The sequence below is a fragment of the Gorilla gorilla genome, chromosome 9 (genome assembly GCF_029281585.2).
Source record: "Gorilla gorilla gorilla isolate KB3781 chromosome 9, NHGRI_mGorGor1-v2.1_pri, whole genome shotgun sequence".
Classification (NCBI taxonomy): Eukaryota; Metazoa; Chordata; class Mammalia; order Primates; family Hominidae; genus Gorilla; species Gorilla gorilla.
In genome coordinates this window covers 12,521,076-12,539,915 of record NC_073233.2, presented here as the reverse complement: position 1 = coordinate 12,539,915, position 18,840 = coordinate 12,521,076, and the positions used below count along the sequence as shown (strand labels likewise).

Sequence of the window (18,840 nt, the reverse complement as noted above, 5' to 3'; positions counted from 1 at the left end):
GTCCCTCTGGAGAGTCTCCTTTGTGCCCAGGAATACCTCTTGTGTGTAGGAGGTATCCTCCCATAGCCCAGCACGGCATAGCTCTGTAGAGCAGTCCCACAAAGTTGGCTGTCATCTGAGCTGGCTGAGGTGGTATGAGTGGGGGCATAGGCAAAGGTCCTGCAGTGGTGGGAAAGAGTGTTAGTAAAATTTTCCTAAAGGAGATGTAACTGGCCTCGGGAGGGCAGGTCTCCTTAGATAAAGCTATGGATATGGGTGCTGGGTCTTTGAGCAAAGGTTTTACAGTGGGTGTGGTCCTATTTTCCAAGAGAGGAATTAATATCAAATATTTCCAGGAGAGGAATTATGCCAAATATTAATGTTGAGCTCTTTTGTGTTAGGAGCTGTGCAAAATACTTTGAATTCATTATATTAATCCATTTGGTATCCTCTTGAAGTAGTTACTACTATTATCTCATTTTACAAGCAAAGAAACAGGTTCAGAGAGGTTAAATAATTACTCCAAAGCATATGGTGAGTTTATAGAGGATCTAGGATTCAGGTAAAAGTCTGCTTGACTGAACCTTTAACCAACACGTTCCTTTGGCTCACTTTAATGTGTGGTGGGAGGAGTGTCTGCCAGATGGAAAGTACCAAGTGGTTTAGTGAAAAGGAAATGGGCAGGATAAGAGAGGAGCCACGATGGGCCGAATCAGAAACCCCAAGTTTCTTATTGAGACAAGTGAAACCAAATTCCTTCCTTTAGCACATTTTGATTATGGTTGACAAAAAGAGGTCACCTGGTGTAGTATAGCTGCACCTCTGTTCTCTCCAGGAAAGAATTCTGAGTGAGGCAGGTGGAGATAGAGCAAGAGAGAGACATACACAAGGACAAGAGACATAGATATGGGATAAAACTGACAAATGGTGCAAGGAGACAGAGATGCAGTGGTACAGAGACAGTGAGAGTGACTGACAGAGAATGGTGTACATCCAGATCCCGAGGGGATTCCAGAATGAGAAGGGGAGGGATGAGGTAGGTGCAGGGATGGTGGACTGTGGTGACTTTACCACTATGCAGTCTATGCATATAGCAGAATTGCACTTGTACCCTTCAAATTTATACAAAAAAAAAAAAAAAAAAGGACGAGGAGGATCTCTTTAGGACTTTTGGGAGAGGGGCTCAGAGGGGAAATTGTGACTGAAAACTTCTGACTGATTACTCCTCAGTTAGAAGCCCATACATTCTTCTGCTGCCTGATTATCATGATTCCCTAGGATCCCTAAATTCCCTGCTGATCTACCCCAACAGTAAGTAAGTCGGTCTTTCCTTTTGACTCAGAGAGAGACTGAAACTAAAAGTTACTGAAGGAAAATGGATGACAACTTGGTCCTGGATGGAGATCATGAGCCTAAGGGCTGCGCTCTTTGGGCCATATCCTGCTTATAGGATTTGCCTCTGGTATGGCATGAGAGACAGACCATCTGCAGGGTATCTGAGGGTGATCTGAATGGAGAGCATGGGGGGAATAAACAGATGGATCTTTTTATCCAGAGAACACGAGGTTCTAAGTATGAATCTGTAGGGCAGTATAGAATAGTATTGACAGCAACGACTTTAGAGTGATAAAGAGCCCTAACAAGTCTCTTCATGTCTCTCAGACTTCAAGGATAATCACACAGACCCCTCATACCTTATTTGAAACTTTTAGGGACAGATATTTTGGAATTCAGTTTTTTTCAGATTATAGAAAAGGAATATAATATATATATCATATATTAAGGAATACCCCAGTGGGATTCAGGACAGTGCCCTATAATCAAACATCAACATTTCTGAAGTTAGATGTATGAACATTTACACTAAATAAGATAAATAAAGATTATAAATAGGATCATGATGGTTGAGATGTCAGCTTTTGGGCCAAAGTTATAAAAAAATATTGTTTCTTCAGAGTTCTATTTTGGAATTATGGATGAGGGATTGTGGGCTTATAATTAATTCTCAGGTTGTCATGAGGAATGAGAGTGTGGTAAAGCTCTTGAAACACATCATATGGTAGGTATGTATGCAATCTCCATTTGGAACAAGATACAAATGTCCAAGGGAGTGGATTTTTAGCTTGAAGGAAGAAAGTTGCTACAATGGACAACGTACAGCTCTGGAACCAGCTACCTTGAAAAGTTGTGCACAACCACGGGTTGAAGGTGCCTTAGAAGAGAGTCTTCCTGTGGTGGGAGGGTGACAGAACTCATTGTTTATGAACGTTGGCTGCAGATGATTTCCCTTTCATGTATCAGAGGGGAAAGGCAAAAAATGGTATACCTGTATGTATGTGAGACACAGGATTATCACACATATATTTATTTATAATCAATAAATATTTTACTGCATATATGCTTGTTCACATCTCAATTATTTTCTTAGGATAGATTTATTAAGGGGGAACTTATTTATTTTTGAGACAAGGTCTCACTGTCACCAGGCTGGAGTGCAGTGGTGTGATCACAGCTCACTGCAATAAAGGGGAATTTAGAGTAAGAGAAGGATATGAACATCTTCAAGACTTGTGACTCATTACGATTAGAATTGTGTCACAGTTATCTGCAAAATCATTGCTTGGAGGCCAGTTAAACCCAGAACTTCTTGAAAAAAATTAGTCTTGAGAATGAATGAGCCCACACTTAGGTTGACCGTAGATTTCCTCTGTATCTACTTGCATGCAGTGTGATGATGCCTCTGAAAATCATACAGAGCTTCTGGGCTCTTTAGTCCTTGTTATTGATGACCTGCTAAGACCCAGTGTGGCACCGGAGATGGCATCATCTGCTTTTTCTGATCTGCAGTCTCCTCTTCTGTGTGGTGTTCTGTGGTCCATCTTGGTCCAGCTATCTGTGCTGAGTGGACTGGGTTGCTCCTGGCTTCAGGTTTTCATGGCTAACTCTAATACCTGTGGTTATGATCGTTTTCCTGGAGAGCTTGGGTTTGCCTTTGCAGTCTGCAGCTTTTTCTGATCTCATAACGGTGACTCCCTGCCTTCTGTCAGATTATACTTATTCTAAGCTCTGTGATGGTATTAAAGACCTTTGTTATGTAATGTCCCTTCCAGTGTGGTGTCTTAGCTGAAAATGAATCCCCTGTTGGGCAACACCACCACACTTCCTGTTCTTACTGCCCTGGCAGTTACAGAAGTGTGAAATGTTTCATTTCATCATATTGCACTAACATCATGTGCTTCTATTGATGTTGGCCAAGACAAATGGGGGTGCCGATGGGGATTTTATTTGGGGATTATACCTTCTTGTTGAGGGTGCACAGAAGGGCAGATTGACAAGAAACCATAGTAATTCAGCCTCAGGCAATCAGATGATGTGGCTGCAGTGATTTTCTGGGATATCAACATTTCTTTCAGTGGACCCCTGACCTCTGCAGCTGCAGTCACAGGGGAAGAAGTTACAGCTGTTAATTTTGGGGGCTTTGGTGGGAGTTGGGGGAAGGAAGAATAGTAATTACACATGAGACCAAAAGAGGATTCTTTGAATTTGAAGTGGCCAAATTGGTACCACAGGGCACATTATTTAGTTTATCGGAAGGCAGGAGATGAGCCTGTAGAACTCGTTTCCTGAGGGCAGTCTGAAAACAGAATCTGGCTCCAGGAGTAGAGAGGGCTGTGATTTCAGACGGGTACCCAAGCACTTGACTCCAGGGACAGCGCCACCCTCTGCGGCAGTGCCAAGCACTTCCCTCAAGTTTGGGATCTATAGAGGAGCTTTTGTGTGGAAACATGGGCAGACTTAGGTTGAAATAATGGAGGTGGGGAGCAGGAAAGGGAGTTGTTAGATCTTGTTTATTATGGTCCTTCGCTAATTTTTCCTGCATGGTAGTGTAGCCCCCTGACCTCTACCTCCTGCCTCCTCCCAAGCAGAATACATGTTTAAGTCAAAGTCTACAGATGCCAGTGTTGCACATAGGGACTCCACAGCAAGTACCTGTTAAATGATGATAACAGTCATATGCAGTGGGATGAAAATAACATGATCCACACCCCCAGACTCCCCTCCGATTGTCCCCTCACCTCCACTCTTAGGCTCCATTGTTACCACTGGACATTACAATGGGCTTTTTCTGAACGTGAAGGTTTCCAGGAGTCGGTCTCTGATCTGCTTGGTGCGGGCCCCATAGATGAGGGGGTTGAGGGCAGGTGGCAGCAGCAAGTAGATGTTGGAGAGAAGGATGTGCACAGGCTTTGGGACAGTGTGATGACCAAAGCGGTGTGTGAGGTAGGAGAAGAGACCAGGTATGTAGAAGGCCAGAATGACACAGATGTGAGAACTACATGTACCAAAGGCCTTGGCACGGGCCTCCCGGGTAGGTAGCTGCAGCACAGCATGGGCAATGAGTCCATAGGAGCCAGTGATACCCAGAATATCCATACCTGAGATGGCCAGTGAAAGTGCCAGACCATATAAGTTGTTGGCCTGTGTGTTACCCACCACCAGTTCTACCACTGCCATGTGTGCACAATAGGTATGGCCTATGGTCTTGGCTTGGAAGTGCTCAAACTTTGCCACCAGCAGTGGGAAAGGTACAACAATAGCCACAGCTTTCAGTGCCAGGGCCAAGGCTGCATAACCACACAGGCTTTGGTGACCAGGACAGGGTAGTGCAGTGGACGCCCTATTGCCGCAGCACGATCACAGGCCATGGCCAAAAGCACACCTAATTCCATGGCAGTCAGTGCATGTACAAAGAACATCTGGACCAGGCACACAGCATATGGCACAGATCGGGGCCCAAGCCACAGCACAGCCAGCAACCCTGGGGCTATAGATGTGACTAAGCCCAGGTCTGTGGCTGCCAAGGATGGCCAACAGTAGAAACATGGGCTGGTGCAGTGTGGAGTCTATCCACACCACTGCCAACAGTGCTCCATTGCCCAGCAGGGCCAGCAGATAAGTGGGCCCAAAGACCAGTGTCAGCCAAGTCTGGGCACTTCCTAGCCCTGGAAAGCCAGTCAGTATGAAGAAGGTTGGGTGTAGGAAGGTGGAATTGAGTTGTAGAGTTTCTGCCATTCTGTGGTGGGCACAACTTGAGGGCTCATGGGGGCATGACTCCTGACAGGAAAGATAAGGGGAGAGATTTTGGGGGTGTCACAGTGGCACAAACCCATCCATGGCATATGTGTAGGAGTAGTGCAGGGCTGGGAGGATCACAGGTTTATAACTTTTGGTTAGGGGGGTTTGGATGGATAATTAAGGTCGCAATTCTAGCTAAGATAGGAGAATCCTTTGCTCCTAAAAGTCTATATGTATTGTAGTGGGAGGAAGGGGTAGTGAGGAAGAGGCTGCCTGCTGCAGTGGTTGGTATAGATAGCCTGAGGGAGCCTTCTAATTGGATGTCAGCAGAGGGTGGAGTGGGGATGAATACTTTTCTTCCTCAGGGTCCAGAGTCAGTCTCAGTCTCTATATGAGGAGAAAGCCAGTGCTGGGGGCAGGGTGGGGAATCAGGCTTCCGGCTGTCCTGTCCCTGCCTGTGTATCCTTGGGCAAGATCTCTGGACCTCAGCTTCTTCAGCTGCATAGGCCTGGTGGGTACAGTGATATTAAGGTTTGCCCAGCTCTGAGCAATTGCCCATTCTCAGCACCAACCATCCAGGAAGAGAGGAGGCAGAGTATAAAGAAAGGGAGAAACCGTAGTGGGAGGCAGATGGAATCTGGAGTGAATCTGGGAGCTTGGTGTGGCAAGGGAAAACTTGCTGGGTTTTTGGGGTGCAAGGTGCTTACGTTCTGAACTTGATGCTGAACACCAGCTGGAGAGTTGAAGTTGGGGCTGGGAAGCAACAGAGAGAGAGATGGCAGTACGAAACGGGACTTTTCTTCTCCGTTTCCTTTCCTTCTTCACGATACAAAAGTGGGTCCCACTACAGTCTCATTCCTGGCATGCCAGAGCGAGTGGAGGTGACATAGAGGGAGAAAATGGCACTCAACTCAGAGTAGCAGCCATCTGAGGAAGAAGCATCTCTGACATTGGAGGAGGCAGGACAAGTAGATTGACTTAGGTGGGATCCAGCCCACCTAAGAAGCTTAATACATGTTGAATGGATAAATGAATGAGGAAGAAATCACCAGCAGAAGGCTTGACTGGGAAAGATCTCGAGCACTGTGTGTTGGCAGCTTCTCTTCGCTTTAATCAGTGCCTGTGGGGCTCTTTATGTGGCTGTTCTACCTGCTTCCCTCAGGGCCTTTCTCCCTCCCACCTGTGCCACATTAACTCTGTTTTGTATCTCTTTGCTCAGTGCTGATGGGCTGGTGACTCAGGAAGTAGAGTAAGGAGGCAGAGATGGGGGCAAGCCAGGAAAGAGACTATCAGGTGGAAAGATCTGGGCAAGGAACACTTTCTCAGGGAGGTCTTTGCTGGCTCACTGAAGTCCGGGAGAAAATTCCTTGGTTTATTCTTTAATAGCATCTAGCCCACTCTGTTGTAATTTCTTGTCTCTCAATTCCCCACGAGACAAAAAGAGTTGCAGATATTGCTTTTTATTAGCTACAGTGTCTCTACTGCTTACCACAATATCTGGCATATAGTTAGCTATGAATAAATATATATTGCTTTTAAGTGTGGGACAGACTGCTAGTCCAAACAGCTTTTGCTGACTAATAGGGGCTCCTACAGTTTCAGGAGCTTTAGGTATCCATGAAGAAAAAGAATTATTCACCATCAACCACAAGTCTACTGAATACAGTTCTTTCTATTATAAGGAGACTTAAACTCACCACACTATGTAAAGTCATACAATAAAGACCACAGGGCCTATTGGAAAAATGAAGTTAGGGGCACAACACTCAAAAACTTCATCAGTGACACATTTAAAAAAAAGATGGGCTGGGCACAGTGTCTCACACCTATAATCCCAGCACTTTGGGAGGCCAAGACAGGAAGATCACTTGAGCCCAGGAGTTGGAGACCAGTCCGTGAGAGCCCATCTCTACAAAAAAATTAAACAAATTAGCCAGCCACGGTGGTGTGCACTGGTACTTCTACCTACTCGAGAGGCCGAGGCAGGAGGATCACTTGATCCCAGGAGTTCAAGGCTACAGTGAGCTATAATCATGCCATGCACTCCAGCCTGGGTGATAGAGTAAGACGCTGCCTCTAAAAAATAAATCCAATAAAATGAAATTGGGCAGAAAGTTGTAATACCAGATGTGAATGGGTGTGGCTCATAACACAAGTGGTGAACTGAAGTAGCTGATCGATGTTTGAGGTGTGTGCATGTGTGCATGTTGAGCTTTCTTACTCAGCTCAGTTCAGCTGGGTTCAGTTTTCTGGGTTCACCTACTTTCTTGGAAGTGGAGTTACATGCAAGCAAACATGAAATTCACATTATTCTCAGTCCCCTAATACATATGTCGATTGTCTTTGAACAATTTGTATTTTAAAACTAGCATGATAGCAGAACTAGTTGAATCTCTTTTCTGCCTGGCCTTGTGTCATGTGGTGAGAATACAGTGGCAATAACAAGACCCTGCTGCTCTCAAGGAGTTCACAGTCTAATGGACACAGTGATCTAAACAGTTGTCGAAGGGTTGTTAAAGTAATTGCCTTAACTCAAGTCAATACCAGATACGATGGCAGCACAGAGAAAGAAGACTTTCACTCTTCCTGGGGGAGTCAGGGAAATCTCTGAATCACAGTAGTGGTTAAAAGTCTTGTGGAGTTTCCCGTGTACATGCACTACTCTAAGCCTTGACCTCACAACAGTCATTTGAGGTGGGCACAATTCTTTCTTCCATTTTACAAAAGAAACTAAGAGACAGATGTTAACTTGGCCAAGGTCGTATAGCTAGTAAATAGCAGAGTTAGGATACTAACTCTGTCTGGCTCTAGCATACTTGCTGTTAGCCACTACCTCAAAAATTGTAGCTGAGGTTTAGAACATGAGTTTTTAGAACAGTTGGAGCAAAATGCACCCATTCCTGGGAGAAGGAGTTCAGGAGATTTTGGGATTGTCAGGTGATCCTAGGATTGCTGAATGGAGAGATGTACAAAGAGCTGTAATTATTTGGCAGTAAATGGTGAGCTGTCATCAGTTCAGGGAGGAGAGCAGTACTGAGCAGGTGGGAGCAGTGGGTTAAGAGCCATGAAGGAGAGGGTTAGGAAAAAGTGCTCTTGGCTTCAAGAGAACACTAATGGAAATTTTGACTGTCTTGGACACTTGCTCTTTGTGCAAAGATTGTTTGTAAGGTAAATTACAGAATCCATAAGCCCAAAAAGTCCAAATTTGAAGTCATTGGGTTCTTGGAAATCTACTGTGTTATGCGTTTCCCATTCTCCAGTAATCCAAGATACGCTGGGAGATATCATTGACTTCGTCTTTAGAAGGTTCATTGGTTAGTCTCCCGAGCTCCAGTTCATACTTATAGAAGCTATCTAAGCACATCTTGGGAACCAGCTGGCTGGTCTTTTCCTGTGACGTTGACCATTAGAGGAGGGGATCTGACACCTGTGATCTGGGGGCTACATACCAGAGCCTGCTCCCCAGAGCAGGGTGTCAGCTCTCTGTGAGGAGTTGGGTGGGGTAGGGAGAGGGGAGTCTTGTTGGATTTCTTAGTTGCTGTTAGACTGACAAGAAAAGTAGGATAGGAGGGTTCTGTCTGGAGACTGACTCTGATTTTCTCACATTTTTGGCTAGTGCAGCTACCACCAACATCTATGGAATAGGGGTTCTTAGATAACAGCTGGCTCCATGTGGGCCTGTTCTATTGTTTTCCGCTTAAAATGATCCATGAGCAAGAACACAGATGAGTAGCTTATCACTTTACATGATAGATTACAGATCAGAAATCTTGGGTCCTCGTGGTGTTGTACAGCACTAAATCCTCTTCTGGAAACCTACTAAAGCAAACTCAATTGTCAAATCCCAATTCCTGGGTCAGTATGAGATCTTTTTGTGACTAATGGTAGCATAGTAGCCCAGGCCTCCTTCACTCAGTTTCAGGAGAGGTAGAGAGACCCTGTAAGATCAGGTTTGCCCTACCCTATAGAGATGTGGAAGGAGTCATGGAACCACTATGCCCATTCTTCTAGTATTAGTTTTACTCCTCTACTTCATGCTTCCCAGCCCTTCCATGAGCAGGTCCTTAGTATTCCATAAAGCTCTGGAGCATTGGGCATCCCCAGTTCCTAGGAGGATAGTAGATGTGCTTGCATTGAGGTTGTAGATTTGAGAAGGGAATTGTTCTCCCTCTCCATCATAGTAGGATCTTCCAGAAGTCAGATTATGGTAGGGGTATGGAATAGATCACATCTAGTTTTTAATTAAACCTCTTTCGATCTTGTCTACTCTCCTTATCCATGTCTCGTTCCTCTGCAATAGGGTCATTCCTTCCAATCCCAGAATCTCTGGGACTGACACTAACTTTGACCATATATAGAAGTGACTCTATGCATGCCGAGGTCACAGTTGCCATCTTTGTTTCCGGGGCAATGCTATACCTGTAAAATTGGGTTAGGACCCTGATACTCTCTTAACTTAGCAAATCATTCTATTCCTTCAAGAGATGTTTTTGACTAAGCCTCTCTGACCAGTAGTGGCTGAGGAGAACAATGCTGGGATGGTCTTCCAATGACTCTTTTTTTTTTTTTTTTTTTTTTTTTTTTGCTTTGCACACATTTAAAATTTAATTATCACAATAACTTTATGAGGTAAGTTCATTAGAATCTTCATTCTGTAGACAATATGAGGCTTGGAAATGTTTTTTTTTTTGTTTTTTTTTGTGATTGGCACTGTTTTTTTTTTTTATTATACTTTAAGTTTTAGGGTACATGTGCACATTGTGCAGGTTAGTTACATATGTATACATGTGCCATGCTGGTGCGCTGCACCCACTAACTCTTCATCTAGCATTAGGTATATCTCCCAATGCTATCCCTCCCCCCTCCCCCCACCCCACCACAGTCCCCAGAGTGTGATATTCCCCTTCCTGTGTCCATGTGATCTCATTGTTCAATTCCTACCTATGAGTGAGAATATGCGGTGTTTGGTTTTTTGTTCTTGCGATAGTTTACTAAGAATGATGATTTCCAATTTCATCCATGTCCCTACAAAGGACATGAACTCATCATTTTTTATGGCTGCATAGTATTCCATGGTGTATATGTGCCACATTTTCTTAATCCAGTCTATCATTGTTGGACATTTGGGTTGGTTCCAAGTCTTTGCTATTGTGAATAATACCGCAATAAACATACGTGTGCATGTGTCTTTATAGGAGCATGATTTATAGTCCTTTGGGTATATACCCAGTAATGGGATGGCTGGGTCAAATGGTATTTCTAGTTCTAGATCCCTGAGGAATCGCCACACTGACTTCCACAATGGTTGAACTAGTTTACAGTCCCACCAACAGTGTAAAAGTGTTCCTATTTCTCCACATCCTCTCCAGCACCTGTTGTTTCCTGACTTTTTAATGATTGCCATTCTAACTGGTGTGAGATGGTATCTCATAGTGGTTTTGATTTGCATTTCTCTGATGGCTAGTGATGATGAGCATTTTTTCATGTGTTTTTTGGCTGCATAAATGTCTTCTTTTGAGAAGTGTCTGTTCATGTCCTTTGCCCACTTTTTGATGGGGTTGTTTGTTTTTTTCTTGTAAATTTGTTGGAGTTCATTGTAGATTCTGGATATTAGCCCTTTGTCAGATGAGTAGGTTGCGAAAATTTTCTCCCATTTTGTAGGTTGCCTGTTCACTCTGATGGTAGTTTCTTTTGCTGTGCAGAAGCTCTTTAGTTTAATGAGATCCCATTTGTCAATTTTGTCTTTTGTTGCCATTGCTTTTGGTGTTTTGGACATGAAGTCCTTGCCCATGCCTATGTCCTGAATGGTAATGCCTAGGTTTTCTTCTAGGGTTTTTATAGTTTTAGGTCTAACGTTTAAATCTTTAATCCATCTTGAATTGATTTTTGTATAAGGTGTAAGGAAGGGATCCAGTTTCAGCTTTCTACATATGGCTAGCCAGTTTTCCCAGCACCATTTATTAAATAGGGAATCCTTTCCCCATTGCTTGTTTTTCTCAGGTTTGTCAAAGATCATATAGTTGTAGGTATGTGGCATTATTTCTGAGGGCTCTGTTCTGTTCCATTGATCTATATCTCTGTTTTGGTACCAGTACCATGCTGTTTTGGTTACTGTAGCCTTGTAGTATAGTTTGAAGTCAGGTAGTGTGATGCCTCCAGCTTTGTTCTTTTGGCTTAGGATTGACTTGGTGATGCGGGCTCTTTTTTGGTTCCATATGAACTTTAAAGTAGTTTTTTCCAATTCTGTGAAGAAAGTCATTGGTAGCTTGATGGGGATGGCATTGAATCTGTAAATTACCTTGGGCAGTACGGCCATTTTCACGATATTAATTCTTCCCGCCCATGAGCATGGAATGTTCTTCCATTTGTTTGTATCCTCTTTTATTTCCTTGAGCAGTGGTTTGTAGTTCTCCTTGAAGAGGTCCTTCACATCCCTTGTAAGTTGGATTCCTAGGTATTTTATTCTCTTTGAAGCAATTGTGAATGGGAGTTCACTCATGATTTGGCTCTCTGTTTGTCTGTTGTTGGTGTATAAGAATGCTTGTGATTTTTGCACATTGATTTTGTATCCTGAGACTTTGCTGAAGTTGCTTATCAGCTTAAGGAGATTTTGGGCTGAGACAATGGGGTTTTCTAGATATACAATCATGTCGTCTGCAAACAGGGTCAATTTGACTTCCTCTTTTCCTAATTGAATACCCTTTATTTCTTTCTCCTGCCTAATTGCCCTGGCCAGAACTTCCAACACTATGTTGAATAGGAGCGGTGAGAGAGGGCATCCCTGTCTTGTGCCAGTTTTCAAAGGGAATGCTTCCAGTGTTTGCCCATTCAGTATGATATTGGCTGTGGGTTTGTCATAGATAGCTCTTATTATTTTGAAATACGTCCCATCAATACCTAATTTATTGAGAGTTTTTAGCATGAAGGGTTGTTGAATTTTGTCAAAGGCTTTTTCTGCATCTATTGAGATAATCATGTGGTTTTTGTCTTTGGCTCTGTTTATATGCTGGATTACATTTATTGATTTGCGTATATTGAACCAGCCTTGCATCCCAGGGATGAAGCCCACTTGATCATGGTGGATAAGCTTTTTGATGTGCTGCTGGATTCGGTTTGCCAGTATTCAGGATTTTTGCATCAATGTTCATCAAGGATATTGGTCTAAAATTCTCTTTTTTTGTTGTGTCTCTGCCTGGCTTTGGTATCAGAATGATGCTGGCCTCATAAAATGAGTTAGGGAGGATTCCCTCTTTTTCTATTGATTGGAATAGTTTCAGAAGGAATGGTACCAGTTCCTCCTTGTACCTCTGGTAGAATTTGGCTGTGAATCTATCTGGTCCTGGACTCTTTTTGGTTGGTAAACTATGGATTATTGCCACAATTTCAGCTCCTGTTATTGGTCTATTCAGAGATTCAACTTCTTCCTGGTTTAGTCTTGGGAGAGTGTATGTGTCGAGGAATGTATCCATTTCTTCTAGATTTTCTAGTTTATTTGCGTAGAGGTGTTTGTAGTATTCTCTGATGGTAGTTTGTATTTCTGTGGGATCGGTGGTGATATCCCCTTTATCATTTTTTATTGTGTTTATTTGATTCTTCTCTCTTTTTTTCTTTATTAGTCTTGCTAGCGGTCTATCAATTTTGTTGATCCTTTCAAAAAACCAGCTCCTGGATTCATTGATTTTTTGAAGGGTTTTTTTGTGTCTCTATTTCCTTCAGTTCTGCTCTGATCTTAGTTATTTCTTGCCTTCTGCTAGCTTTTGAATGTGTTTGCTGTTGCTTTTCTAGTTCTTTTAATTGTGATGTTAGGGTGTCAATTTTGGATCTTTCCTGCTTTCTCTTGTGGGCATTTAGTGCTATAAATTTCCCTCTACACACTGCTTTGAATGCATCCCAGAGATTCTGGTATGTTGTGTCTTTGTTCTCGTTGGTTTCAAAGAACATCTTTATTTCTGCCTTCATTTCATTATGTACCCAGTAGTCATTCAGGAGCAGGTTGTTCAGTTTCCATGTAGTTGAGCAGCTTTGAGTGAGATTCTTAATCCTGAGTTCTAGTTTGATTGCACTGTGGTCTGAGAGATAGTTTGTTATAATTTCTGTTCTTTTACATTTGCTGAGGAGAGCTTTACTTCGAACTATGTGGTCAATTTTGGAATAGGTGTGGTGTGGTGCCGAAAAAAATGTATATTCTGTTGATTTGGGGTGGAGAGTTCTGTAGATGTCTATTACGTCGGCTTGGTGCAGAGCTGAGTTCAATTCCTGGGTATCCTTGTTGACTTTCTGTCTCGTTGATCTGTCTAATGTTGACAGTGGGGAGTGAAAGTCTCCCATTATTAATGTGTGGGAGTCTAAGTCTCTTTGTAGGTCACTCAGGACTTGCTTTATGAATCTGGGTGCTCCTGTATTGGGTGCATATATATTTAGGATAGTTAGCTCTTCGTGTTGAATTGATCCCTTTACCATTATGTAATGGCCTTCTTTGTCTCTTTTGATCTTTGTTGGTTTAAAGTCTGTTTTATCAGAGACTAGGATTGCAACCCCTGCCTTTTTTTGTTTTCCATTTGCTTGGTAGATCTTCCTCCATCCCTTTATTTTGAGCCTATGTGTGTCTCTGCACGTGAGATGGGTTTCCTGAATACAGCACACTGATGGGTCTTGACTCTTTATCCAATCTGCCAGTCTGTGTCTTTTAATTGGAGCATTTAGTGCATTTACATTTAAAGTTAATATTGTTATGTGTGAATTTGATCCTGTCATTATGATGTTAGCTGGTGATTTTGCTCGTTAGTTGATGCAGTTTCTTCCTAGTCTCGATGGTCTTTATATTTTGGCATGATTTTGCAGCGGCTGGTACCGGTTGTTCCTTTCCATGTTTAGCGCTTCCTTCAGGAGCTCTTTTAGGGCAGGCCTGGTGGTGACAAAATCTCTCAGCATTTGCTTGTCTGCAAAGTATTTTATTTCTCCTTCACTTATAAAGCTTAGTTTGGCTGGATATGAAATTCTGGGTTGAAAATTCTTTTCTTTAAGAATGTTGAATATTGGCCCCCACTCTCTTCTGGCTTGTAGGGTTTCTGCCGAGAGATCCGCTGTTAGTCTGATGGGCTTCCCTTTGAGGGTAACCTGACCTTTCTCTCTGGCTGCCCTTAACATTTTTTCCTTCATTTCAACTTTGGTGAATCTGACAATTATGTGTCTTGGAGTTGCTCTTCTCGAGGAGTATCTTTGTGGCATTCTCTGTATTTCCTGAATCTGAATGTTGGCCTGCCTTGCTAGATTGGGGAAGTTTTCCTGGATAATATCCTGCAGAGTGTTTTCCAACTTGGTTCCATTCTCCCCATCACTTTCAGGTACACCAGTCAGACGTAGATTTGGTCTTTTCACATAGTCCCATACTTCTTGGAGGCTTTGCTCATTTCTTTTTATTCTTTTTTCTCTAAACTTCCCTTCTCGCTTCATTTCATTTATTTCATCTTCCATTGCTGATACCCTTTCTTCCAGTTGATCGCATCGGCTCCTGAGGCTTCTGCATTCTTCATGTAGTTCTTGAGCCTTGGTTTTCAGCTCCGTCAGCTCCTTTAAGCACTTCTCTGTATTGGTTATTCTAGTTATACATTCTTCTAAATTTTTTTCAAAGTTTTCAACTTCTTTGCCTTTGGTTTGAATGTCCTCCCGTAGCTCAGAGTAATTTGATGGTCTGAAGCCTTCTTCTCTCAGCTCGTCAAAGTCATTCTCCATCCAGCTTTGTTCCGTTGCTGGTGAGGAACTGTGCTCCTTTGGAGGAGGAGAGGTGCTCTGCGTTTTAGAGTTTCCAGTTTTTCTGTTCTGTTTTTTCCCCATCTTTGTGGTTTTATCTACTTTTGGTCTTTGATGATGGTGATGTACAGATGGGTTTTTGGTGTGGATGTCCTTTCTGTTTGTTAGTTTTCCTTCGAACAGACAGGACCCTCAGCTGCAGGTCTGTTGGAATACCCTGCCGTGTGAGGTGTCAGTGTGCCCCTGCTGGGGGGTGCCTCCCAGTTAGGCTGCTCGGGGATCAGGGACCCACTTGAGGAGGCAGTCTGCCCGTTCTCAGATCTCCAGCTGCGTGCTGGGAGAACCACTGCTCTCTTCAAAGCTGTCAGACAGGGACATTTAAGTCTGCAGAGGTTACTGCTGTCTTTTTGTTTGTCTGTGCCCTGCCCCCAGAGGTGGAGCCTACAGAGGCAGGCAGGCCTCCTTGAGCTGTGGTGGGCTCCACCCAGTTGGAGCTTCCCGGCTGCTTTGTTTACCTAATCAAGCCTGGGCAATGGCGGGCGCCCCTCCCCCACCGTCGCTGCTGCCTTGCAGTTTGATCTCAGACTGCTGTGCTAGGAATCAGCGAGACTCCGTGGGTGTAGGACCCTCCGAGCCAGGTGCGGAATATAATCTGGTGGTGCGCCGTTTTTTAAGCCGGTCCGAAAAGCGCAATATTCGGATGGGAGTGACCCAATTTTCCAGGTGCGTCCGTCACCCCTTTCTTTGACTCGGAAAGGGAACTCCCTGACCCCTTGCACTTCCCAAGTGAGGCAATGCCTCGCCCTGCTTCCGCTCGCGCACAGTGCGCGCACCCACTGACCTGTGCCCACTGTCTGGCACTCCCTGGTGAGATGAACCCGGTACCTCAGATGGAAATGCAGAAATCACCGTCTTCTGCGTCGCTCACGCTGGGAGCTGTAGACCGGAGCTGTTCCTATTCGGCCATCTTGGCTCCTCAAGAAAATTTTAATATTCTTTTCATCTTGTCCTCTCTCCAGCCTCTCCTCTACTACCAAGGCACTTTTTATTAACATCTTCTTATGCATCTTTTCACACATTTCTCCATGCTCATATGTACTAACAAACATAAATATTTTTAGTTTTTAGTTTTTTTATTTTTATAATTTTGGTATCAAATAATATATATATTTTCCATAATTTCCTTTTAGTCATTCAATAAATAATGAGCACCTACTTTTTACTGAGTACTATACTTAAATATTTAACAATAACATTGCATACATTTTTTAGGTCAATAGATACAGCTGTTCTTTTTAAATACAGTTATGTGTTGTTTAGTGATGTGGATATGTTCTAAGAAATACATCATTAGGTGATTTATTTGTTTTGCGAACATCATAGAGTGTACTTACACCAACCTAGGTGGTATAGCCTACTACGCATCTAGGCTGTAGGGTATAGCCTATTGCTCCAAAGGTACACACCTGTATAGCACGTTACTGTACTAAATATAGCAGGGAGTGGTAACACAATGGTAAGTCTCTAAACATAGAAAAGGTAAAGCAGAAATATGACACTATAATCTTATGGGACCGTGACTGTATACGTAATCTGTCTTTGATTGAAATGTCATTATGTAGTGCACGACTGTAGCCAATTTCACATACACATACATTTTTCATTATAGGTTACTATATATTCGCATGTAGTTGTAAGAAACAATACAGAGAGATTTCAGGTAATATTTGTCTAATTTCCTCCAATAATAATACCTTGCAAAACTATAGTACAGTATCCACAACCAGTATAGTGACACTGGTAAAATCAAGATACAGACTAGCTGCAGCACTGCAAAGATCCCTCCTTTTGCCCTTTTATAGGCATATCTACCTCATTCCTTCCTTCCTACACCTCCAGTGATAACCCCTAGAAACCACTACTCTTTTTTTCCATTTCTATAATTTTGTCATTTCAAGAATGTTATATAAATGAAATCGTACAGTATGTAACCCTTTGGAATTTTTTTGACTCAGTATATAAATAGTTCATTCATTTTACTACTAAGTGGTATTTTTTTTTTTTTTTGAGATGGAGTTTTCACTCTTGTTGCCCATGCTGGAGTGCAGTGGCACGATCTCAGCTTACTGCAACCTCTGCCTCCCAGGTTCAAGCGAGTCTCCTGCCTCAGCCTCCCAAGTAGCTGGGATTGCATGCATGTGCCACCACACCTGGCTGATTTTGTAGTTTTACTAGAGACGGGGTTTCACCATATTGGCCAGGCTGGTCTTGAACTCTTGACTCAGGTGATCCACCCACCTTGGCCTCCCAAAGTCCTGGGATTACAGGTGTGAGCCACCGTGCCTGGCCAGGTGGTATTTTATTGTATAAATGTGCCTCAGTTTGTTTAACTGTTCATCTGTTGAAGGATATCTAGCATGTTTCCAGTTTTTGGCTAATAGTATTAAAGCTTCAGTGAACTGTTGTATATGAGTTTTCTGTGGAAACATAATTTTTATTTTTCTGAGATAAATGCCCAAGGGTACAATTGCTGGGTCATATATAGTTGCATATTTAGATGTTTAGTTTTATAAGAAACTGCCTGCTATAGACTGTATGTTTATGTCACCCCAAGTTTATATGTTAAAACCTAATTCCCAATGTGATGGTATTTGACAATGGGCCTTTGGGAGGTGGTTATGTCATGAGAGCAGAACTCTCATGAATGGGATTAGTGCCCTTGTAAAAGAAACCCCAGAGAGCTCCCTTATCCCTTCTGCCATATGATGAAACAGTGAGAAGACAGCTGGCTATGAACCAGGAAGCTGCTTATTAGACACTAAATCTGCTGCTGGCTTCATCTTGGATTTCCCAGCCTTCAGAAGTGTGAGAAATAAATGGTAAAGTCACCCAGTCTATGATATTTTTGTTAACAGCAGTCTGAGCTAAGATACCCAAACTATTTTATGAGCGGGTATACTATTTACATTCCTACTAACAATTTCCCATCTGTATGCCTTTTATTTCTTTTTCTTATCTTATGGAAGTGGCCAGAAATTCCAGTATGATGTTGAACAAGATTGATGAATGGATATCTTTGTCATGTTCCTGACCTTACAGAAACAGCATTCCATTTTCACCATTAGTACGATGTTAGCTGCAGGTTTTTTTGTTAATGCTCTTTATCAAGTTATGGTAGTTCTCTGTTCTACATTGCTAAGAGTTTTAGTTATGAATGGATATTGGGTTTTGGCAAAAGTTTTTCCTGCTTCAATGGATATGACTTTATGATTTTTGTTCTTGAGCTTATTCATACAGTAAATTACACTGATTGATTGTTGAATGTTGAACCAACTTTACAAACCTGGAAAAAAATCTCACTTGGTTGTGGCATATAATTTTTAAAAATACATTGTTGGATTTAATTTGCTAATGTTTTGAGGGTTGTTTTCTGTATGGTCTTCATCTGATTTTGGTTTGGGGCAATATTGGCTGCTTGAGAAGTGTTTCCTAGTCTTCTGTTTTCTGGAAATAATTATGTAATAATTGGTGTTAATTCTTTAAAGTTCAGTAGAATTCTTCAATGAAACCATCTGGGCCTGGAGAGTTCTTTTTTATTAACTAAAGATTCCATTCTAAAAATAGTTATGATGCTATTCTCAGATTATCTATTTTGTCTTGAGTTTAAAGAAAATTTGTGGGTTTTGATGAATTGGTCTATTTTTTCTAAACAGTCAAATTTGTGAGCATAAAGTTGTTCATATTTTTTCCTTGTTTTCTGTGGTGATACTAGAATCTATAGTGAGATTCCCCCGTTTTATTCCTCATATTGATGATTTGTATCTTCTCTTTGTCAGTCTTGCTAGATGGCTTATTAATTTTCATGATGTTTTGAAGAGCCAGCTTTTAATTTTATTGATTTTTTTATTTTTCCATTTTTCAATTTCTTTAATTTCTGCTCATAACTTTATTACTTTCTTGTTTTTGATTGCTTTGGGCTTATTTTTCTCTTTCTCCCCTAGTTTCTTGGGATAGGAACTTTGATTATTGATTTGA

The 18,840-nt window shown here is 42.3% G+C and overlaps 1 protein-coding gene across 1 annotated transcript; it reads right to left on the bottom strand.

Annotated features, from left to right (window-relative positions):
- Nucleotides 1-4,074: 4,074 nt before the first annotated feature.
- OR52W1 (olfactory receptor family 52 subfamily W member 1) lies at nucleotides 4,075-5,219 on the bottom strand. Its single transcript, XM_019036138.4, is given in 3 exon segments — nucleotides 4,075-4,616; nucleotides 4,619-4,841; nucleotides 4,843-5,219. Coding segments are annotated over 3 exon segments (960 nt in total). The 5' UTR covers nucleotides 5,053-5,219; the 3' UTR covers nucleotides 4,075-4,089.
- Nucleotides 5,220-18,840: the final 13,621 nt, after the last annotated feature.